Here is a 23,996-nt window from a genome sequence, read left to right on the forward strand (position 1 = left end):
TGCATCTCTCTGACCGCTTGCTTCTCTCGACAGAGTCCATCCCATCTGCGTGGTTGTAAACGGAAGTCATGTTTTTGCATTGTAATGCAGAAATTTGGATAAAAAAGGTAATGTTTGGTGTATTTTATATCTTATAATCTATTTTGTGTTATTTTTCTATAATTTTTAATAATTTTACAGCAGCGGAAAGACGTGGAAAGATAGTGTTCCTTTAAAAATGTTGAGCAGAATCAAGAGCAAAATCCCTATTTATTACCATGAAAATCTCAAAGCAAAAGGGGAGAAGCTATTTTATATTCATACGTTTTGTAAGTTTATACATATTTATATTTTATTGTAAATACTTTACACAAAATAAATATATTTTCAAATACACATAATCCACAAATTGTTTTTCTATAAATAATATTTCAGTTGCTAATATCAATAATTTCAATCCAGATTACCAAATAATAATTAAAAAATTTTGTGTATACCGAATTATACAATAATTACAATCGAATTTTGGGATAGTTGTTAGAACCGACTGAATTCGATTGGAAACAAATTCGGCTATCACAACGAATCTGTTTTCTCTGTGTACCCTTCGCACGAAGGTGAAAAGTATAAAGATAGAGTGTATATTGATTCTGTCATTCCGTTTGTAACACAACGAAATATAGACCTAAGTACATATATAGACCTATTTACATAGTACATGTATTCAAGGTTCTTACGCCTCGATATAAATAAGTTCCTCATAATCCAAAAATCTCTCTACGAAATTTAGGATCAGGTCCATATTTGACTCCCAATTATGGTCTCATTTACAAAATGTCTTTAAAGCTTGTTATTGGATTAAAAATCCAATGATAGTAATACAAACAAGTTTAATATGAATTGTCTACCTAATGTCATGAGTGTAATTGACCCTAACAAACCCCCCTCCAAACAAGATTCCCTACAGGATATGATTTTAATTCTCTCTACTGGTTAAAAAATACGAGTATAGCGATGAAATTTGACATATCTAAGTGAAACTAGACCGCTCTAAAACATTTAACGAGGTTAGGTTCATAATTATACCTATTCTTCAATTAACTTTCGATTGAGAAAATTACATTAACGATCATTGCTGGAAACTAGATATAACCTAAATTTATAGAAACGTAAATCATTGTTAAAAAAATAAAACTTTTTCAAATTTTAATTTAAAAAATTTATATTTTTTTATTATTTTCCTAAAATCACAATTATTTCGCTACTATCATTTTTATAACCAGACTAAACAGTTTTTAAAACAAAACTGGAGCTGGAGCAGCAGCATAAGTCAAAGGAGCAGAATAGGCCAAAGGATGAGAGTAAACGGCGGCGTATTTGGCAACAACAGGGGTGGAGTAGGCCAAGGGATGAGAGTAAGCAGCAGCGTATTTGGCTACAACAGGAGTAGTATAAGCAGCAGCAACAGGAGCAGTGTAGGCAAGAGTCTTAGCAACAACAGGGGCTGCAACTGGAGCAACAACAGGGGTGGAGACAATACCATTATGGTTGCGAGCAATATATTGGCTACTTGCGGCAGTAACAACACCAGCGGGGGCAGCTACAACGGCGGCAGGTGCAGTATAAGTCAAAGGAGCAACTAAACCGGGTTTGGCAGCAGCACAGGCAATGACAGCGAAGATAACAACGGCCTATAGGATTTAAAGAAAATTCTTATTAATATTTAAATAATATTTTAATAGACAAATTTCTAACTTACAAATTTGAACATTTTATTTTAGTTAGATTGTGATTTAGACTTGATTGCTAAAACTGTTACTTAATAATTGTTATCTGTTTGATAAACCATTAAACTATTTATAGTAATAAATCTCTAAAATTAAATAACTAAGAGGGTGTAAATTTAAGGCACGTCCCAAAGTGTTTTAAATTTGTATTAAACAAATATAAAACCTTTGATATGTGTTTGAGATATTAACTTATTTGTAACTTTAAAGACAAGTGTTTAAACTCCATGAATTAAACTAACAGCTAACACGCATTATGAATTTTAAATTTAGTTGTTAAATTTATTTTAAACTATCGGAATTTTTATCTATAATTTAACACTGAAATTAACTTACTGTTTGTTAAATATATATTTACATACAAAAACATTTCTATCTAGATTTTTTGTTTACTTCTTAGTTAAACAACAAATAATAATTATTATTTAATTTAAAAATGTTAACTTCTTTAAGAAAATATATCACACATTGAGTTTTATGTAAATCTGAAGGATGTTTGTTTCCATAAAATGTTAAAATAACTGTTATGTAATTGTAATTTAATATGTTAAAGTTCTGATATAAATATTGCCACCAGTAGCCAATATATTGCTCGCAACCATAATGGCATTGTCTCCACCCCTGTTGTTGCTCCAGTAGCTTCTATTGTTGCCAAATATGCTGCTCCTTTGGCTTATTCTACACCTCTTGTTGCTAAATACGCTGCCGCTTACTCTCATCCTTTGGCCTACTCTGCTCCTCTTACTTACGCTGCTGCTGCTGCTTCAGCACCAGTTTTGTTTTAAAAACTGTTATTAGTGTGAAATAAAAAAAATAAATTATTAAAAAGTTAAAATAACTATTTTTTAATAACATTTTATTTTATAAAAACTTTATAAAACAACATGTCCATACGTGTGTAAAGAGGACTGCTCAAAGGGGTAGTGAAATCAGCAAGAACAAGAGAAATCTGTGATCACTTTTATTTCCTACCAACACCGATATTTGAGTGAAAACATAAAATTCAGTTTTTCTCGAAAACTATGAGAGATACGGCAGAAACATGCGAATCCTGTTATCACTTTTATTTCATATCAAAAACCTATATTTGAGTGAAAACATAAAAGTTCGTTTTTCTCGAAAACTATAAGAGATAGACAAGCGAATCCTGTGATCACTTTTATTTCCAACTAAAAACCGATATTTTTGTGAAATCATAAAAGTTCGTTTTTCTCGAAAACTATAAGAGATAGAGCAAAAACAAGCGAATCCTGTAATCACATTTATTTCATATCAAAAACCGATATTTGAGTGAAATCATAAAAGTTCGTTTTTCTCGAAAGCTATAAGAGATAGAGCAAAAGCAAGCGAATCCTGTGATCACTTTTATTCCTACTAAAAACTGATATTTGAGTGAAAACATAAAAGTCCGTTTTTCTCGAAAACTATTATTTTCTACTTAAAACCCATATTTGAGTGAAAACATAAAAGTCCGTTTTTCTCGAAAACTATAAGAGATAGAGCAAAAACAATCGAATCCTGTGATCACTTTTATTTCCTACTAAAACCGATATTTGAGTAAAAACATAAAAGTCCGTTTTTCTCGAAAACTATAAGAGATAGAGCACTTTTATTTCCTGCTAAAAACCGATATTTGAGTGAAAACATAAAAGTCCGTTTTTCTCGAAAACTATAAGAGATAGAGCAAAAACAAGCGAATCCCGTGATCACTTTTATTTCATATCAAAAACCTATATTTGAGTGAAAGCATAAAAGTTCGTTTTTCTCGAAAACTATAAGAGATGGAGCAAAAACAAGCGAATCCTGTGATCACTTTTATTTCCTGCTAAAAACCGATATTTGAGTGAAAACATAAAAGTCCGTTTTTCTCGAAAACTATAAGAGATAGAGCAAAAACAAGCAAATCCTTATTATTATTATTTCCTACTAAAAACTGATATTTGAGTGAAAACATAAAAGTTCGTTTTTTCTCGAAAACTTTAAGAGATAGAGCAAAAACAAGCGAATCCTGTGATCACTTTTATTTCCAACTAAAACCGATATTTGAGTGAAAACCGATATTTGAGTCCGTTTTTCTCGGAAACTATAAGAGATAGAACAAAAACAAGCGAATCCAGTGATCACTTTTATTTCCTACTAAAAACTGATATTTGAGTGAAAACATAAAAGTCCGTTTTTCTCGAAAACTATCAGAGATAGAGCAAAAACAAGCGATTCCTGTGATCACTTTTATTTCCTACTAAAACCGATATTTGAGTGAAAACATAAAAGTCCGTTTTTCTCGAAAACTATAAGAGATAGAGCAAAAGCAAGCGAATCCTGTGATCACTTTTATTTCACTCCAAAACCGATATTTGAGTGAAAACATAAAAGTCCGTTTTTCTCGAAAACTATAAGAGATAGAGCAAAAACAAGCGATTCCTGTGATCACTTATATTTCCTACTAAAAACTGATATTTGAGTGAAAACCTAAAAGTTCGTTTTTCTCGAAAACTATAAGAGATAGAGCAAAAACAAGCGATTCCTGTGATCACTTTTATTTCCTACCAAAATCGATATTTGAGTCAAAACATAAAAGTCCGTTTTTTGAAAACTATAAGAGATAGAGCAAAAACAAGCGAATCCTCTGATCACTTTTATTTCCTACTAAAAACTGATATTTGAGTGAAAACATAAAAGTTCGTTTTTCTCGAAAACTATAAGAGATAGAGCAAAAACAAGCGAATCCTGTGATCATTTTTATTTCCTACTAAAACCGATATTTGAGTGAAAACATAAAACTATAAGAGATAGAGCAAAAACAAGCGAATCCTCTGATCACTTTTATTTCCTACTAAAACCGATATTTGAGTGAAAACATAAAAGTCCGTTTTTCTCGAAAACTATAAGAGATAGAGCAAAAACAAGCGATTCCTGTGATCACTTTTATTTCCTACTAAATCCGATATTTGAGTGAAAACATAAAAGTCCGTTTTTCTCGAAAACTATGAGAGATAGAGCAAAAACAAGCGAATCCTGTGATCACTTTTATTTCATATCAAAAACCGATATTTGAGTGAAAACATAAAAGTCCGTTTTTCTCGAAAACTATAAGAGATAGAGCAAAAACAAGCGAATCCTGTGATCACTTTTATTTCCTACTAAAACCAATATTTGAGTGAAAACATAAAAGTCCGTTTTTCTCGACAACTATAAGAGATAGAGCAAAAACAAGCGAATCCTGTGATCACTTTTATTTCATATCAAAAACCGATATTTGTGATCACTTTTATTTCATATTAAAAACCGATATTTGAGTGAAAACATAAAAGTCCGTTTTTCTCGAAAACTATAAGAGATAGAGCAAAAACAAGCGAATCCTGTGAGTGAAAACATAAAAGTCCGTTTTTCTCGAAAACTATAAGAGATAAGCAAAAACAAGCGAATCCTGTGATCACTTTTATTTCATATCAAAAACCGATATTTGAGTGAAAACATAAAAGTCCGTTTTTCTCGAAAACTATAAGAGATAGAGCAAAAACAAGCGAATCCTGTGATCACTTTTATTTCATACAAAACCGATATTTGAGTGAAAACATAAAAGTCCGTTTTTCTCGAAAACTATAAGAGATAGAGCAAAAACAAGCGAATCCTGTGATCACTTTTATTTCATATCAAAAACCGATTTTTGAGTGAAAACATAAAAGTCCGTTTTTCTCGAAAACTATAAGAGATAGAGCAAAAACAAGCGAATCCTGTGATCACTTTTATTTCATATCAAAAACCGATATTTGAGTATTCCGTTTTTCTCGAAAACTATAAGAGATAGAGCAAAAACAAGCGAATCCTGTGATCACTTTTATTTCATATCAAAAACCGATATTTGAGTGAAAACATAAAAGTCCGTTTTTCTCGAAAACTATAAGAGATAGAGCAAAAACAAGCGAATCCTGTGATCACTTTTATTTCATATCAAAAACCGATATTTGAGTGAAAACATAAAAGTCCGTTTTTCTCGAAAACTATAAGAGATAGAGCAAAAACAAGCGAATCCTGTGATCACTTTTATTTCATATCAAAAACCGATATTTGAGTGAAAACATAAAAGTCCGTTTTTCTCGAAAACTATAAGAGATAGAGCAAAAACAAGCGAATCCTGTGATCACTTTTATTTCATATCAAAAACCGATATTTGAGTGAAAACATAAAAGTCCGTTTTTCTCGAAAACTATAAGAGATAGAGCAAAAACAAGCGAATCCTGTGATCACTTTTATTTCACTCCAAAAACCGATATTTGAGTGAAAACATAAAAGTCCGTTTTTCTCGAAAACTATAAGAGATAGAGCAAAAACAAGCGAATCCTGTGATCACTTTTATTTCATATCAAAAACCGATATTTGAGTGAAAACATAAAAGTCCGTTTTTCTCGAAAACTATAAGAGATAGAGCAAAAACAAGCGAATCCTGTGATCACTTTTATTTCATATCAAAAACCGATATTTGAGTGAAAACATAAAAGTCCGTTTTTCTCGAAAACTATAAGAGATAGAGCAAAAACAAGCGAATCCTGTGATCACTTTTATTTCATATCAAAAACCGATATTTGAGTGAAAACATAAAAGTCCGTTTTTCTCGAAAACTATAAGAGATAGAGCAAAAACAAGCGAATCCTGTGATCACTTTTATTTCCTACTAAAACCGATATTTGAGTGAAAACATAAAAGTCCGTTTTTCTCGAAAACTATAAGAGATAGAGCAAAAACAAGCGAATCCTGTGATCACTTTTATTTCATATCAAAAACCGATATTTGAGTGAAAACATAAAAGTCCGTTTTTCTCGAAAACTATAAGAGATAGAGCAAAAACAAGCGAATCCTGTGATCACTTTTATTTCATACAAAACCGATATTTGAGTGAAAACATAAAAGTCCGTTTTTCTCGAAAACTATAAGAGATAGAGCAAAAACAAGCGAATCCTGTGATCACTTTTATTTCCTACTAAAACCGATATTTGAGTGAAAACATAAAAGTCCGTTTTTCTCGAAAACTATAAGAGATAGAGCAAAAACAAGCGAATCCTGTGATCACTTTTATTTCATATTAAAAACCGATATTTGAGTGAAAACATAAAAGTCCGTTTTTCTCGAAAACTATAAGAGATAGAGCAAAAACAAGCGAATCCTGTGATCACTTTTATTTCATATCAAAAACCGATATTTGAGTGAAAACATAAAAGTCCGTTTTTCTCGAAAACTATAAGAGATAGAGCAAAAACAAGCGAATCCTGTGATCACTTTTATTTCATATTAAAACCGATATTTGAGTGAAAACATAAAAGTCCGTTTTTCTCGAAAACTATAAGAGATAGAGCAAAAACAAGCGAATCCTGTGATCACTTTTATTTCATAAAAACCGATATTTGAGTGAAAACATAAAAGTCCGTTTTTCTCGAAAACTATAAGATATAGAGCAAAAACAAGCGAATCCTGTGATCACTTTTATTTCCAACTAAAAACCGATATTTGAGTGAAAACATAAAAGTCCGTTTTTCTCGAAAACTATAAGAGATAGAGCAAAAACAAGCGAATCCTGTGATCACTTTTATTTCATATTAAAAAACCGATATTTGAGTGAAAACATAAAAGTCCGTTTTTCTCGAAAACTATAAGAGATAGAGCAAAAACAAGCGAATCCTGTGATCACTTTTATTTCATATCAAAAACCGATATTTGAGTGAAAACATAAAAGTCCGTTTTTCTCGAAAACTATAAGAGATAGAGCAAAAACAAGCGAATCCTGTGATCACTTTTATTTCATATTAAAAACCGATATTTGAGTGAAAACATAAAAGTCCGTTTTTCTCGAAAACTATAAGAGATAGAGCAAAAACAAGCGAATCCTGTGATCACTTTTATTTCATATCAAAAACCGATATTTGAGTGAAAACATAAAAGTCCGTTTTTCTCGAAAACTATAAGAGATAGAGCAAAAACAAGCGAATCCTGTGATCACATAAAAGTCCGTTTTTCTCGAAAACTATAAGAGATAGAGCAAAAACAGCGAAACATAAAAGTCCGCTTTTCTAGAAAACTATAAGAGATAGAGCAAAAACAAGCGAATCCTATGATCACTTTTATTTCATATCAAAAACCGATATTTGAGTGAAGACATAAAAGTCCGTTTTTCTCGAAAACTATAAGCAAAAACAAGCGAATCCTGTGATCACTTTTATTTCATATCAAAAACCGATATTTGAGTGAAAACGTAAAAGTCCGTTTTTCTCGAAAACTATAAGAGATAGAGCAAAACCAATCGAATCCTGTGATCACTTTTATTTCCTACTAAAACCGATATTTGAGTGAAAACATAAAAGTCCGTTTTTCTCGAAAACTATAAGAGATAGAGCAAAAACAAGCGAGTCCTGTGATCACCGATCACAGGATTCGATTTCTGAGTGAAAACATAAAAGTCCGTTTTTTTTCGAAAACTATAAGAAATAGAGCTAAAACAAGCGAATCCTGTGATCACTTTTATTTCATATCAAAAACCCGATATTTGAGTGAAAACATAAAAGTCGTTTTTCTCGAAAACTATAAGAGATAGAGCAAAAACAAGCGAATCCTGTGATCACTTTTATTTCACTCCAAAAACCGATATTTGAGTGAAAACATAAAAGTCCGTTTTTCTCGAAAACTATAAGAGATAGAGCAAAAACAAGCGAATCCTGTGATCACTTTTATTTCATATCAAAAACCGATATTTGAGTGAAAACATAAAAGTCCGTTTTTTTCGAAAACTATAAGAGATAGAGCTAAAACAAGCAAATCCTGTAATCACTTTTATTTCATATCAAAAAACCGATATTTGAGTGAAAACAGAAAAGTTCGTTTTTCTGGAAAACTATAAGAGATAGAGCAAAAACAAGCGAATCCTGTGATCACTTTTATTTCATATCAAAAACCTATATTTGAGTGAAAACATAAAAGTCCGTTTTTCTCGAAAACTATAAGAGATAGAGCAAAGACAAGCGAATCCTGTGATCACTTTTATTTCATATCAAAAACCAATATTTGAGTGAAAACATAAAAGTCCGTTTTTCTCGAAAACTATAAGAGATAGAGCAAAAACAAGCGAATCCTGTGATCACTTTTATTTCACTCCAAAAACCGATATTTGAGTGAAAACATAAAAGTCCGTTTTTCTCGAAAACTATAAGAGATAGAGCAAAAACAAGCGAATCCTGTGATCACTTTTATTTCACTCCAAAAACCGATATTTGAGTGAAAACATAAAAGTCCGTTTTTCTCGAAAACTATAAGAGATAGAGCAAAAACAAGCGAATCCTGTGATCACTTTTATTTCCTACTAAAAACCGATATTTGAGTGAAAACATAAAAGTCCGTTTTTCTCGAAAACTATAAGAGATAGAGCAACAACAAGCGAATCCTGTGATCACTTTTATTTCATATCAAAAACCGATATTTGAGTGAAAACATAAAAGTTCGTTTTTCTCGAAAACTGGAAGAGATTGAGCAAAAACAAGCAAATCCTGTGATCACTTTTATTTCCTACTAAAACCGATATTTGAGTGGAAACATAAAAGTCCGTTTTTCTCGAAAACTATAAGAGATAGAGCAAAAACAAGCGAATCCGATATTTGAGTGAAAACATAAAAGTCCGTTTTTCTCGAAAACTATAAGAGATAGAGCAAAAACAAGCGAATCCTGTGATCACTTTTATTTCACTACAAAAACCGATATTTGAGTGAAAACATAAAAGTCCGTTTTTCTCGAAAACTATAAGAGATAGAGCAAAAACAAGCGAATCCTGTGATCACTTTTATTTCATATCAAAAACCGATATTTGAGTGAAAACATAAAAGTCCGTTTTTCTCGATAAGAGATAGAGCAAAAACAAGCGAATCCTGTGATCACTTTTATTTCATATCAAAAACCGATATTTGAGTGAAAACATAAAAGTCCGTTTTTCTCGAAAACTATAAGAGATAGAGCAAAAACAAGCGAATCCTGTGATCACTTTTATTTCCTACTAAAACCGATATTTGAGTGAAAACATAAAAGTCCGTTTTTCTCGAAAACTATAAGAGATAGAGAAAAACAAGCGAATCCTGTGATCACTTTTATTTCCTACTAAAAACCGATATTTGAGTGAAAACATAAAAGTTCGTTTTTCTCGAAAACTATAAGAGATAGAGCAAAAACAAGCGAATCCTGTGATCACTTTTATTTCATATCAAAAACCGATATTTGAGTGAAAACATAAAAGTCCGTTTTTCTCGAAAACTATAAGAGATAGAGCAAAAACAAGCGAATCCTGTGATCACTTTTATTTCCTACTAAAAAACCGATATTTGAGTGAAAACATAAAAGTTCGTTTTTCTCGAAAACTATAAGAGATAGAGCAAAAACAAGCGAATCCTACTAAAACCGATATTTGAGTGAAAACATAAAAGTCCGTTTTCTCGAAAACTATAAGAGATAGAGCAAAAACAAGCGAATCCTGTGATCACTTTTATTTCCTACTAAAACCGATATTTGAGTGAAAACATAAAAGTCCGTTTTTCTCGAAAACTATAAGAGATAGAGCAAAAACAAGCGAATCCTGTGATCACTTTTATTTCACTCCAAAAACCGATATTTGAGTGAAAACATAAAAGTCCGTTTTTCTCGAAAACTATAAGAGATAGAGCAAAAACAAGCGAATCCTGTGATCACTTTTATTTCCTACTAAAACCGATATTTGAGTGAAAACATAAAAGTCCGTTTTTCTCGAAAACTATAAGAGATAGAGCAAAAACAAGCGAATCCTGTGATCACTTTTATTTCCTACTAAAAACCGATATTTGAGTGAAAACATAAAAGTCCGTTTTTCTCGAAAACTATAAGAGATAGAGCAAAAACAAGCGAATCTTTTATTTCCAAATAAAACCGATATTTGAGTGAAAACATAAAAGTTAATTGTGATCACTTTTATTTCACACCAAAAACCGATATTTGAGTGAAAACATAAAAGTCCGTTTTCTCGAAAACTATAAGAGATAGAGCAAAAACAAGCGAATCCTGTGATCACTTTTATTTCCTACTAAAAACCGATATTTGAGTGAAAACAAGTGAATCCTGTGATCACTTTTATTTTCTACTAAAAATCGATATTTGAGTGAAAACATAAAAGTCCGTTTTTCTTGAAAACTATAAAAGAAAGAGCAAAAACAAGCGAATCCTGTGATCACTTTTATTTCTTATCAAAAACCGATATTTGAGTGAAAACATAAAAGTTCGTTTTTCTCGAAATCTATAAGAGATAGAGCAAAAATAAGCGAATCCTGTGATCACTTTGAGTGAAAACATAAAGGTCCGTTTTCCTCGAATTTTTGTATTGCTTTAGGATAAGCAAAGCACACTGGGTATTGATAGTTTTTTTCAAAAAACCATTAATTTATACCATGTAAAAAAACTATTTAAAAACAAAAAAACAAATTTTAATTTCTTTAACAATAAATCACAGATTTTTTAGTTTATTTCGATTTTTTCTAATAACAATTACAAACAAGAAATTTACAATAAAACGGGAGCAGCAGTGTATTTAAGAGGAGCTACGGCAGCGAAAGGTGTAGCTACTTGAACAGCAGGGGCGGCAGCATAAGTGGCAGGGACAACGGCAGCATTATAGTTTTGCTTAATATCAACACGGCTGCTGGCATAAGCGGCATCCAAATGAGCATTAGCATAAGCTACAGGAGCGGCAGCATAAGTCAATGGAGCGGAGTAAGCCAAGGGAGTAGAGTAGGTCAAGGGGGTAGAGTATGCCAAAGGAGCAGTATAAGCCAAAGGAGATACAACACCGGGTTTGGCAGCAGCACAGGCAATAAAAGCGCACAAAACAATGATCTGTTCGTAGGAAAGGAATGATTGTGATTTAATAATGTTTGTTTAAAAATAGTTTTTGAATTTGTAAAACTCACGAATTTGGCCATTTTGTTGTAATTTGTTAAAAATTTCTTGTTTGCTGTTGTAAGACAGTTATTGAAATATGTTTTCGGTTTAATTTGCCTGCATGTTTTATACCAAAAAGTTGAGACTTAAGTTAAAGCTCTGCTTCTTGTTTATGGTTAAATTTGGTAGTAAGAGTAGTTGTTGGTAGTACGTGATTTGAATAAATTTAAAAGGGTTTTTTAACGTTATGTGGTACTTAGTTGTTTGATTTTTCAAGTTCATTTTCGTTTTCAATAATGGGAATAGAAGTTATTGAAATTATTGATAGTTCTTAGGGTTTTACCAACTACGTTATTATAAATGACTAACTAACTAACCAACTAACGAACTAACGAACGAACTAACTAAACTAACTACTAACTAACTAACTAACTAACTAACTAACTAACTAACTAACTAACTAACTAACTAACTAACCAACTAACCAACTAACCAACTAACCAACTAACCAACTAACCAACTAACTAACTAACCAACTAACCAACTAACCAACTAACGAACTAACGAACTAACGAACTAACGAACTAACTAACGAACTAACGAACTAATGAACTAACGAACTAACTAACTAACTAACTAACTAACTAACTGACTGACTGACTAAGTTACTAACATTATTTTCTGACGACCACAGCTAACTTCTAAACCTTGAATAATTTTATCATCCATATGTTCGACAAGTTTACTATTTAGTTATACCCTTCACTTTAGTGGGGAGGGTATATTAAAATTTAGCAAGTTCCATACTAGACTTGACGTAGCACCTATTAAAAGGCCCCTGCAAAATTTGACTTAAATGTTTTCAATTCTATTCAACAATAAATAGACCAAAGTGGACCCGAAAGTATCTAAAACTTTGCAATTAAAAAAATTTGGACCATAAGATTACAAAACTTAAATTTATTTAAAATTATAAAGTAATGTGAAGATCAAAAGGAGTATGGTGAATTATAGCATACAAATCTTCTGAACATCTATATATATAAAAATGAATGAGTGTTTGTATGGCTGAACCGATTTTCTTGAAATTTTAACCGCATATTCCTGTATGTCTGGAATATGTAATAGGCTACTTTTTATTTGAATTTTCAAGTGAGCCACGTCCACATTAAGAAAATATAAAATTCGTATATTTGAGATAATATAACAGTTAGAGTCCTCAAATTTTGTCGCATTCACTTTAGTGTCAATATATGGAATAAAAAGTGGGCGGACTAGAGTTAGTGGGCTGACTTGCGTTTATCTTGGAAACTAATACAGTTATAACCTTAAAATTTTGCACGAATAATTTTAACTTTTTGGGTAAATAAATTAGAGGACTTCCGATGAGGAGAGCGGCACCTTCCATATTAATTAAATACAAAAATTCGTTTATCTGGGAAACTAATATAACTAAATTCTTAAAATTTTTCACAAAGAACTTTAATATTCATCTGAACATTTTTAAGGAAAAAGAGCGTATTGTCATCTCTTGCTCTCTTGGAGCCTCCATATGAATAAAATAGAAAATTCGTATATCTGAGAAACTACAAGATATTCAACTGAACATTTAGAGTATAACGAGCGAACTTTTAATGGGGACTTGACATCTCCCATATGAATAAAATACAAAATATTGTTTATCTAGGAAAATATAGAACTAGATTCATCAAATTTTACATAAAGGGCGGACTTTCATCTGGGGAGCTTGAAGCCCTTAGAGCTAGAATCTTAAAATTTTATATGAATAACTTTGACATTCATGTGAACATTTAGAAAATAACGGGCGGACTTTCAATAGAGGGCTTGGCACCACATATATAAATTAAATACAAAACTGTTAGATAATTAAAATTTTTTTATAAATAGATAGAAATTGGCGAACTTGCAATAATTTGCTAGGCATCTCTCATATGTAACATATTGTTAATCTGGAAAACAATTAATAGAATTTTCAAAATCTGTAAGTGGGGTTTTTATTTGTACTAGAGGATAAAACAAAAATTATTGTATATCTCCACAATATATCGAACATTTTAAGGGTGTAGCAGAGTAATAGTCGCATATACATATGTAAACGTTTAGAACCTTTAACAATGATATGTTTTAGTTTCATACAAAGTGCTGATAAGTAATGTAAACCTCTTATTTGTACAGAAATAGTAAGCGATTAGTCTAACTAAGATAAATTAGTAAAACAAAAAACTCTTGGAAATTTTTTAATAATAAATTAAATGGTTTATTTTATATCAATTTAAATTCGCTAATAAATAGTTTTAAAAGAAAGCTGGCGCAGCAGCATAAGTCAAAGGTGCAGAGTAGGCCAAAGGATGAGAGTAAGCGGCGGCATATTTGGCTACAACGGGAGCGGAGTAAGCTAAAGGATGAGAATAAGCGGCGGCGTATTTAGCTACAACGGGAGTAGAGTAAGCCAAAGCATGAGGGTAAGCGGCAGCATATTTAGCTACAACGGGAGCTGTATAAGCAGCAGCTACAGGAGCAGTATAAGCAACAGTCTTGGCAACAACGGGAGCAGCTACGGGGGCAACAACGGGAGCAGTGGCAATACCATTGTAGTTGCGGGCAATAACTTGGCTACTGGTGGCAGTGACAACGGGAGCAGGGGCAGCAACAACAGCGGCTGGAGCAGTGTAAGCCAAAGGAGCAACAAAACCGGGTTTGGCAGCAGCACAGGCAATGAGGGCGAAGATGACAACAGTCTGTAGAATGAAAAAATTATTGGAAATTTTGCTAATTTGAATAAATTTTAAATAACTTACGAATTTGAACATTTTGTTTGATTTACTGAGTTGCTTTAACAAGTAAGAAATTGTTAATAATACTTTGAGTAATAATAAGCTTAATATATATACTAAATTTAGTATTAAAATCTGGATTTGTATAACAGTTTAATACGCCCAGCAATATTAATCGAATTCATAATTAAATTGACCCTGTTCTTGAAATTAAACAACTAAAAAAGAATTCAATTAAAATACATTATTTAGATCGGCAATTATTCACACCTACGAGCAGTACTCACCTTCTATAATACAAATCTATGTATATATGCTTTTGCTTGTTGATGATATGCTTAAAGCATAACAGAAACATGTTTCACATAAATTTGAATACCGAAACTGTTTAACTGTTAAGTTATAGTTAATATTTTGTGGTAAAATTGTTTAAATCTGTATAAATTGTTTGAGTTCAATTTCAATTTGTATCAAACGTTTTTCAACTGTTTCGTTAAACAAATCATTTTAACTAACTTAAACAAAATGTTCAAATTCGTATGTATTTCTGAAAGATTTGTTTTTAAATAATTATGTTACTAATTACATAACATTATTTACTTCAGGCTGTTGTCATCTTTGCTGTCATTGCCTGTGCTGCTGCCAAACCCGGTTTAGTTGCTCCTTTGGCTTACACTGCTCCCGCCGCTGTAGTAGCTGCCCCTGCTGGTGTTGTTACTGCCACCAGTAGCCAAGTTATTGCTCGTAACTACAATGGTATTGCCACCGCTCCGTTGTAGCTCCAGTTGCTCCAGTAGCTACCCCTGTTGTTGCCAAGACTATTGCTTACACTGCTCCTGTTGCTGCTTATACCGCTCCAGTTGTTGCCAAATACGCTGCTGCCTACACTCACCCCTTGGCTTACTCCGCCCCTGTTGTTGCTAAATACGCCGCCGCTTACTCTCATCCTTTGGCCTACTCTGCACCTTTGACCTATGCTGCTGCCCCAGCTCCAGTTTTGTTTTAAAAAACTGTTTTACGGCGAATTTGATGTTTTGTTCTCAAAAATAAACGAATTAATTTATTAATATAAAATTTTCCAACTGTTTTATTTAAATAGTTTTTCTGTAAAAGAAATTCTTTTAAGAAGTTAATTACCCAGCAAAAACTATCATTACCAAGTAAGGTGTTAAAATATGTAAACTAACTTACAAAGTAGCATTTGTAATCATTACTGTAATACAGTGTCATGATTGAAGACAAGTGCTGAACACAATCGCTTACAAGTAAGTAGGACAGTTATAAAATAGAAATACAACTTCTATAACTTCAGGGAGAAGAAGATGACTAAAGAGTTAGCAACTACCTATTTATATAACACATTAATAAGACGATATTTGACTACTTCTATGCAAATCAGGAGGAGTCATTGCAAACTATGTTATTACATAAGTGGTTACAATTTCTCTACAAATAAGATGTTTAAATGGAATATCGACACTATGCCTAAAATTAATATAATCTGTTTTATTGCGTGATATATCGACGTCGCTATGGTAATGCTTTTTAGGTATTTGAAGAGATCAAAATGGTGTTATTTATTATAAGCTGGTGAAATGCAGAGAACTTATACCGAGTGCTACTGAATACTTTGAATTAGGAAATAACCTTGGGAATATACGATCAGACATGAAAGCGTGTGATATTACGCTCAATCGCATTTAGCAACAGCTGTTTAAAAGAATTTAAAAAAGAGGTGAATGCGCGGATTTGTCTCATCCGCCTTATAGTCCAAATTTTCGACCCAACCGTCTACTATTTCTTCGATCGATGCAGCACATTCAGACTGCGATAACCTTAACTTAAGAATATGGTATCCATAATTCTTGATCTCAGTGTTAACAATGACCAATATTGAAAAGGCTATCAATTACAAAAACCCGAATAAAAAGTCTATATAGGTCAACTAACATCACTTTTGCTTTAAAGTTAAAATATTTTGGTTTCATAAGTCGCCCGAGAATGTAATTTTAACTTTTCTACTATTTTCTATTGGAAAATTTTTAAGTTCTAAAAAAAACTTTAGTACATATCAATCTATAATTTTGTTTTCAATGCTTGCTACAAAATGATTCGAAAAAATTCGAAAACCTTCGCCAACTAAACTGTAGGATTATTCGCGAACGTTAAATCACAAACACATTCATTGTCTGCAAAATGGAAAATTACATAGACCATTGGAAAGCCCTATTCATCAATAAGGTTGTCCGTCTACCGAAAAGAGTTCTATCCCTGACGATATCTTAAAGAAGAAAGAAATCTAACAGAATAAAGTTTCAGATGACATACAACATTTTGTAAACAAAGTTGTTTTGGTGCTGTTATAATGTCTCAAATCGTTTAGAATAGTATACTTTGGTTTTTGGGCAAAAACTTTTGTCAGGCTGTTTTAGTTGCTTACCAATGTATTTCCAAAAATCTCGACTTATTCCGAAGTTATCAAGAAGTATTTAAGTAACCCAGTAAAAAATCTTCAAACTTTGGTAATGAGTAATCAAGATAATGTATAGTTATTTAATACATTACCTGGTAATGAGTGTTCGCTATCAATAACATTATTCATTTTGTTAATGGAATTTTTAGCTATTTGTCTAAAGAATCAGTAGTATCTCTACAAAAATCCGCAAAACTTAGTTATATGTATACGTTTTAATAATATTACCGATTTTTGTAATTATTGGACTTTATTTGACCCTAGCCCCCATACAAAGTCCCCTTTAGAAAGTGACTTAAAGGACAATAATTTACTTATAAACACTGGTACCACTATGAAATCTAGCATACATAACTCTAATGTAAACGAAAAGCCATGTACCAAAATTTTTTAAGGATAGGCCCATATTTACCCTTGCCCCCATATAACCCCTCTTTTAGAAAAGCACTTCTTTTCAATTAAGTGATAAAATATTTCGGAACTAAGTTAGATAACTAAAATGCTTTATTATTAAAAATAATCCACATTTTTAATATACTCAATGGTATAGGGTATCATATGGTCGGCCATGCCTAACAATATTTTTCTACTTGTTTTTTAATAAAAGCACTAAGTTTTTCTTTAAAATCGCTTAATCACAGATAATTTTTTACTTCGCTAAAATCATTTCACAAAATCTAAATTTACAACAAAACGGGAGCAGCTGTGTACTTAAGAGGAGCAACAGCAGCAGCATAAGTGGCAGGAACGACAGCAGCGTTGTAGTTTTGCTTGAGGTCAACACGGCTGCTGGCATAAGCGGCATCCAAATGAGCATTAGCATAAGCCAAAGGAGTGGCAGCATAAGTCAAAGGAGCGCTGTAAGCAGCGGCAACGGGAGCAGAGTAGGCCAAAGGAGTAGCATAAGCAGCAGCGTATTTGGCTACAACTGGGGTAGTGTAGGCGGCAGCTACAGGAGCAGTGTAGGCAGCAACAGGGCAGCTACTGGACTGGAGCAACAACGGGAGCGGTGGCAATACCATTGTGGTTACGGGCAACAAATTGGCTACTAGTGGCAGTGACAACACCGGCGGGGGCAGCTACAACGGCAGCGGGAGCAGTATAAGCCAAAGGAGCTACAAAACCGGGTTTGGCAGCGGCACAGGCAATCAAGGCGAAGATAACAACGGCCTAAAAGGATAAATTCAAAATTATTATTTATCTGTCGAGTTGAAAACAATGAGTCCAATCAACTTACGTATTTGAACATTTTGTTTTGATTTAAATGTAACGTTAACAAGTTAGACAATGTTAATGATACTTTTAGCAGTTGATGTGAACATATTTATAGTAAAATTAGTTTGAAAATCTTAATAATATTAACCGTTTTTTTTCTGAAAAGTTTATAATAACCCTCAAAATAATGTCTATGTTCTTGAAATAAAAAAAAATAACTGAATTCCCTACTAAATAATGCTAATATCATTAAACCATATTTAAAGCAAAAAGTTGTTGTTCACACTTACAACAAAAATTAAAGCATTACTCATTTGAAATTACTAAGCAGAGCGAAATGTTTGTCAGTTGTATGCTTAGTGCATAATTCAAACATCATTTACATACATAAGCATATGTAAGTAGTGGATAATGTAAAGTTTTATACTCACATGTTGGAGGGGTGTTTTCTATATATCCAATGTTTGTTTTATAAATTAGATATAATGATGATAATTTTATTATAAAAAGATTTTGTCTTTTCAAAATTGTCATCAAACACGTTTCATCTCTTAAACAAATCATTTCCAACAAAAAACTTTAACAAAATGTTCAAATTCGTAAGTTTTTCTTCGAGATTTTTCAAAAGTCAATTGTCATATATATTTATAATGTTCAATTTCTTTAGGCTGTTGTCATCTTCGCTGTCATTGCCTGTGCTGCTGCCAAACCCGGTTTTATTGCTCCTTTGGCTTACACTGCTCCCGCCGCTGTAGTGGCTGCCCCAGCTGGTGTTGTTACTGCTACCAGTAGTCAATATATTGCCCGCAACCATAATGGTATTGTCTCTACTCCTGTTGTAGCTCCAGTTGCTACCCCTGTTGTTGCCAAGACTGTTGCTTATACTGCTCCTGTAGCTGCTGCTTATACCGCTCCTGTTGTAGCCAATACGCTGCTGCCTACAATCACCCCTTGACTTACTCCGCCCCTGTTGTTGCTAAGTACGCTGCTGCCTACTCTCATCATTTGGCCTACTCTGCTCCTGTTTTGTTCTAAAAACCTATCTTACGGCGAATTTAAAATGAAGTGATGAAAAATAAACAAATTAATTTATTAACATAAAATTTCTTATTATTTTCTTTTAAAAAAAATGTGTTTTGGGAAATAACATGTTTTCATTACTTTTCAGCATTTTGTCTTTAATTCAAACTTTGGGGTCTTAAGTTTATGATTCTTAGTTCAATCTTAAAAACAATATTTCTATGTTTAATATTATAGAAAATTCAAAAAGTAGTTTTCAAGGAATGAAAAAGTTCCAAAATGTCCCATTTTGGTAGATATCATTTACTTCAGGACCTACATGCTAAATTTTATGTTTCTACATTCAATATTACAGAAAATTTTTATTAATGGTCCGATTTGGCTGATTTTAAATAGTGTTCTTTCCGAACGCATGTCTGATAGAATTATTGAATATTTGAATCTTTTCTAAAAAATGATTTCAACATATAGTTTCCCCGGGGGCATGTTATCTTGATGAAAGATCTCATCTTGGCATTATTGCAATCCCGGGGAAGAGAGGTGCTACCATTATCTCTAGTCTGTTAGGACTACAAAGTGGTGATGTCATTCCACTAGTCTGTCATACTTGAAATGTTTTAACATGGGGTCCAACTACATAATATTGTACTACGGGTGGCCAATTGCCCGCAGGACTATGTTCTGGCTGGTTAGTTAGTTGAGTTTTCATCGGGATCCATTTAGTGGCTGTGGTTTAAAACGAAATATATATTTCGTGATAAGTTCGGTGCTAATGCCGTATCCGTGGTACTAAGTATTGGATATGAGTTGGTTTAAAATGCATATCATGCAGGAAGAATGAAGGCATATATGGGTCTAACCGGCCCGTATACCTAAAGTGAATGTGTTGGATGAATTAGAATTGTTCTGGGTGACGAATGATGATGGATGAAAGGTATCTTATACAAGTTTTCTTTCTTGTCGCCAGGTATTTTCCGTGAAAACTCTGTTCATACAGATTTACTACAGTTTGTGAGTATGAAACAAGCATTCGGTTTTTTATAGATTCCTACTTCGATCTACCGCTTGCATCTCTCTGACCGCTTGCTTCTCTCGACAGAGTCCATCCCATCTGCGTGGTTGTAAACGGAAGTCATGTTTTTGCATTGCGGAAATTAAGCAACGTAGTAGCAATGGTCGGTATACTGGACAGGATATTTCATATACGTAAATTGCCACCTTTTTCAATAACAGCGATACAATTTTAATTAGTTTAACTAAATATTTATCATGGTAACCGATTTCCCATCGATCTGTTTTCTGTGTGTATATATAAGTTTGTCATTCCCTTTGTAATTTCTATGATATAATTTCCAACCCTATACAGTATTTATTCTGAATCCTTATAGTCGATTTAGCCATGACCGTCTGTCTGTCTGTATGTATGTTGAAATCAGTTTTCAGTAGACTCCAGATATTTGGCAGATTCGAATTTTAAATAATTCTACCGGATATTTCTAAAATACTGAACTTAGAAACATAAAATTATGTATGCAGAGCCCGTATTAAGTAAGAACCTTAAAAGGGGACTTTTTGGCACTTTTTGTTCTTAAAACGATATTTTTTGACAAGTTTGTAGAGCCCGGATTAATTGAGAAACTATAAAAGGGAACTTTTTGAAATTTCTATAATATTGAACATATGAAATTATGTATGTGGAGCCCGGTTTAGGCAAGAACACGTAAAAGGGGACTTTGACGTACTTACAGTTCTTCAAAAGGTACTTTTTGAAATTTCTATAATATTGAACCTGGTAACATGACAAACGTATAAAAGGCAAAATGATTCTAAATGTTCTATAATATGAAGACAAGGCGAATTAAGTACTTCCCTGTAATGACACCGTAAAGAAGAAAACAGTTTTTCATTGAGCAACGCTCCAGTTGAAGCAATGCAATTAAACTGTGACTGTTGTAAGTCCATCAGCAGCTCAACATCGCTAGTCTATTTTTTGGGAATTTTTTCACACCATTTTTAACCCCTTACTTGTAAGCAAAGCGTGTTAAAGTAATGAGTATATAAGCCGTTATGCTTATTGGCGTTTAAAATCATTACGTTTCCCCATAAGTTTTAGCTGAAATGAATTTCAGATTATATTAAAACGAAAGAGATTACTTTAATCTAAACGATTGATTCCGTACTTGAACCAAATACTTTATGAAAAATTTCGATTTCTAATGAAAAACTCTTGAAATTTTGAATACTTAAATTAAACATTTATTAACATTTTCATTAAATCACAATTAATTAATTATCATCAAATAAGCAACCAGACTTGACAGTTTTTAGAACAAAACTGGAGCTGGGGCAGCAGCATAAGTCAAAGGTGCTGAATAGGCCAAAGGATGAGAGTAAGCGGCGGCGTATTTAGCAACAACAGGAGCGAAGTAGGCCAAGGGATGAGAGTAAGCAGCAGCGTATTTGGCTACAACAGGGGCAGCATAAGCAGCAGCAACAGGGGCGGTGTAGGCAAGAGTCTTGGCAACAACAGGGGCAGCTACTGGAGCAACAACAGGGGTGGAGACAATACCATTGTGGTTGCGAGCAATATATTGGCTACTGGTGGCGGTAACAACACCAGCGGGAGCAGCTACAACGACGGCAGGAGCAGTATAAGCCAAAGGAGCAACTAAACCGGGTTTGGCAGCAGCACAGGCAATAACGGCGAATATGACAACGGCCTTTAGGATTTAAACAAAATTATTATTAACATTTAAACGATATTTTACAAGAAAAACTTTCAACTTACAAATTTGAACATTTTGATTTTATTTAATTGTGATTTAGACTTGTTTGTTAAAACAGTTAAATAGTAATTGATATCTTTTTGATAAACCGTTATACTATTTATAGTAATAAATCTATAAAATGAACTAATTAAGAAGAGGTTGTAAATTAAAGGCACGTCCTAAAGTGTTTTACATTTTTTTTCATTAAACAAATATAAAATCTTTAATATGTGCATGAGATATTAACATATTTGTAACTTTAACAGGCAAGTCTTTAAACTTCATGATTTAAATTTAGTAGGTGAAAAAGGTATGCATTTTGAATTTTTAATATAGATTTTTAATTTTATTTAAGCTCTTGGTATATTTATGTATAATTTAACAATAGTATTTTTATTATCATTTTCAGACGTAATTTTAGATTATTTTTCATTTGGTGGTAAACTTACAAATAATAATTACAAATATATTAAAATGCAAGAATTCAAATTTTATGTAAATTTGGAGGATTTTTAAATCAATATTTTATTGTTTCTGTAATTCTACAACTTACTATGTTTAGTTTTGATATAAATATTGTCTACTTGACAGTTTTTTATTATCACTCACTCTTATCCACTTCTTTAAGTAGATTCAAGCCAAATTTTAACAAAATGTTCAAATTCGTAAGTTTCATAAAAATAATTTATTTTAAATTATAGTTATACTAATAATGAAAAAATTGAACTTTAGGCCGTTGTTATCTTCGCTGTCATTGCCTGTGCTGCTGCCAAACACGGTTTGATTGGTGCTCCTTTTGCTTACACTGCTCCTGCCTCCGTTGTAGCTGCTCCCGCTGGTGTTGTTACCGCCACCAGTAGCCAATATATTGCTCGCAACCACAATGGTATTGTCTCCACCCCTGTTGTCGCTCCAGTAGCTACCCCTGTTGTTGCCAAGACTCTTGCCTACACTGCCCCTGTTGCTGCTGCTTATGGCGCTCCTGTAGTAGCCAAATACGCTGCTGCCTACTCTACTCCTTTGGCCTACTCCACTCCTGTTGTTGCCAAATACGCCGCTGCCTACTCTCATCCTTTGGCTTACTCTGCTCCTTTGACTTATGCTGCTGCTCCAGTTTTGTTGTAAAAAAACTGTTACTGCAGTGTGTTTTTGTTTTGATTAGTGCGAAATAAAAAATAATTTATTTAAAACTTAAATTTATTGATTTTTAATTATTTATATACAATTTAGGGCTTTACAAAATGTAGTTATTTCTGAAACCATAAACCAATTTGAACTAATTTCAACAGACTTCATACACAATGTAATACAATAGTGAAAAACTTTAATATGTTTGTACTAATGTTTGTAACACATTGAATTAATAGTGCTACAAAATTTACCTGGACGTATGAGATGGTTTTCGAATATTTATCCATAGTCTATTCTATAGACTAACCTAAAGTTTAGTTTATGGTCCAGTCTAAAGTCTATTCTATAGTCCAGTGTAAAGTCTAGTTTGGTCTATAGTCTAGTATATACACCAGTTTACCGTTTTATATAGTCTAGTCTATAGACTATAGTCTATAGTTTAGTATATATTCTAACCTATACTCTAGTTCATATTATAGTTTATAGTCTAGTCTATAGTCTGGTCATATTCTAGTTTGTAGTATAATTTATAGCATTGTCTAGTCTAGACTAAGACTAAAGACTAGAATAGTCTATAGTTTAGTCTATAGTCTAGTCTACAGTCCAAGCTAGTCTATAGTCTAGTATATAGTACTGCTTATAGCCTATAGTGTAGTCTATAATTTAGTCTATAGTTTAGTCTACAGTTCAGTATATAGTTTAGTCTATAGTTTATTCTATTGTTTAGTCTATACTCTAGCTTATAGTCTAGTCTTTAGAATTGTGTATAGCCTTTTCTGTAGTATAATCTAAAGTCTAGTCTATAGTCTAGTCTATAGTCTAGTCTATAGTCTAGTCTATAGTCTAGTCTATAGTCTAGTCTATAGTCTAGTCTATAGTCTAATCTATAGTCTAG

The 23,996-nt window shown here is 32.6% G+C and overlaps 3 protein-coding genes and 2 pseudogenes across 3 annotated transcripts; 2 read left to right on the top strand and 3 right to left on the bottom strand.

Moving 5' to 3' along the window:
• Nucleotides 1–1,244: 1,244 nt before the first annotated feature.
• LOC111681121 (cuticle protein 38-like) lies at nucleotides 1,245–1,798 on the bottom strand. Its single transcript, XM_046952635.1, has 2 exons — nucleotides 1,739–1,798; nucleotides 1,245–1,670 (listed from the first exon to the last, which is right to left on the bottom strand). The coding sequence occupies exons 1-2, from the start codon at nucleotides 1,748–1,750 to the stop codon at nucleotides 1,275–1,277; spliced, it is 408 nt and encodes a 135-aa protein (XP_046808591.1). The 5' UTR covers nucleotides 1,751–1,798; the 3' UTR covers nucleotides 1,245–1,274.
• Nucleotides 1,799–11,321: 9,523 nt separating this feature from the next.
• On the bottom strand, nucleotides 11,322–14,548 carry LOC124420255 (cuticle protein 38-like). The gene is made up of 3 exons (XM_046952504.1): nucleotides 14,519–14,548; nucleotides 14,190–14,458; nucleotides 11,322–11,556 (listed from the first exon to the last, which is right to left on the bottom strand). Exons 1-3 carry the CDS (start codon nucleotides 14,528–14,530, stop codon nucleotides 11,322–11,324), a joined length of 516 nt encoding a protein of 171 aa, XP_046808460.1. The 5' UTR covers nucleotides 14,531–14,548.
• Nucleotides 14,549–14,958: 410 nt separating this feature from the next.
• LOC124420304 lies at nucleotides 14,959–15,507 on the top strand (annotated as a pseudogene).
• A 2,118-nt stretch (nucleotides 15,508–17,625) lies between these two features.
• Nucleotides 17,626–22,045, bottom strand: LOC111681119 (annotated as a pseudogene).
• Nucleotides 22,046–22,562: 517 nt separating this feature from the next.
• Nucleotides 22,563–23,155, top strand: LOC111681112 (cuticle protein 16.5-like). The gene is made up of 2 exons (XM_023442834.2): nucleotides 22,563–22,635; nucleotides 22,703–23,155. Exons 1-2 carry the CDS (start codon nucleotides 22,624–22,626, stop codon nucleotides 23,093–23,095), a joined length of 405 nt encoding a protein of 134 aa, XP_023298602.2. The 5' UTR covers nucleotides 22,563–22,623; the 3' UTR covers nucleotides 23,096–23,155.
• Nucleotides 23,156–23,996: the final 841 nt, after the last annotated feature.

The sequence above is a fragment of the Lucilia cuprina genome, chromosome 5, assembly GCF_022045245.1.
Source record: "Lucilia cuprina isolate Lc7/37 chromosome 5, ASM2204524v1, whole genome shotgun sequence".
Classification (NCBI taxonomy): Eukaryota; Metazoa; Arthropoda; class Insecta; order Diptera; family Calliphoridae; genus Lucilia; species Lucilia cuprina.

Bases quoted from the DNA above. Each gene is read 5' to 3' on its own strand.
- LOC124420255 (XM_046952504.1), bottom strand. The intron at 11,557-14,189 runs CGCTTACCCTCA...CTCTACCCCCTT, and splicing joins GTTGTAGCTAAATATGCTGC to GACCTACTCTACTCCCTTGG.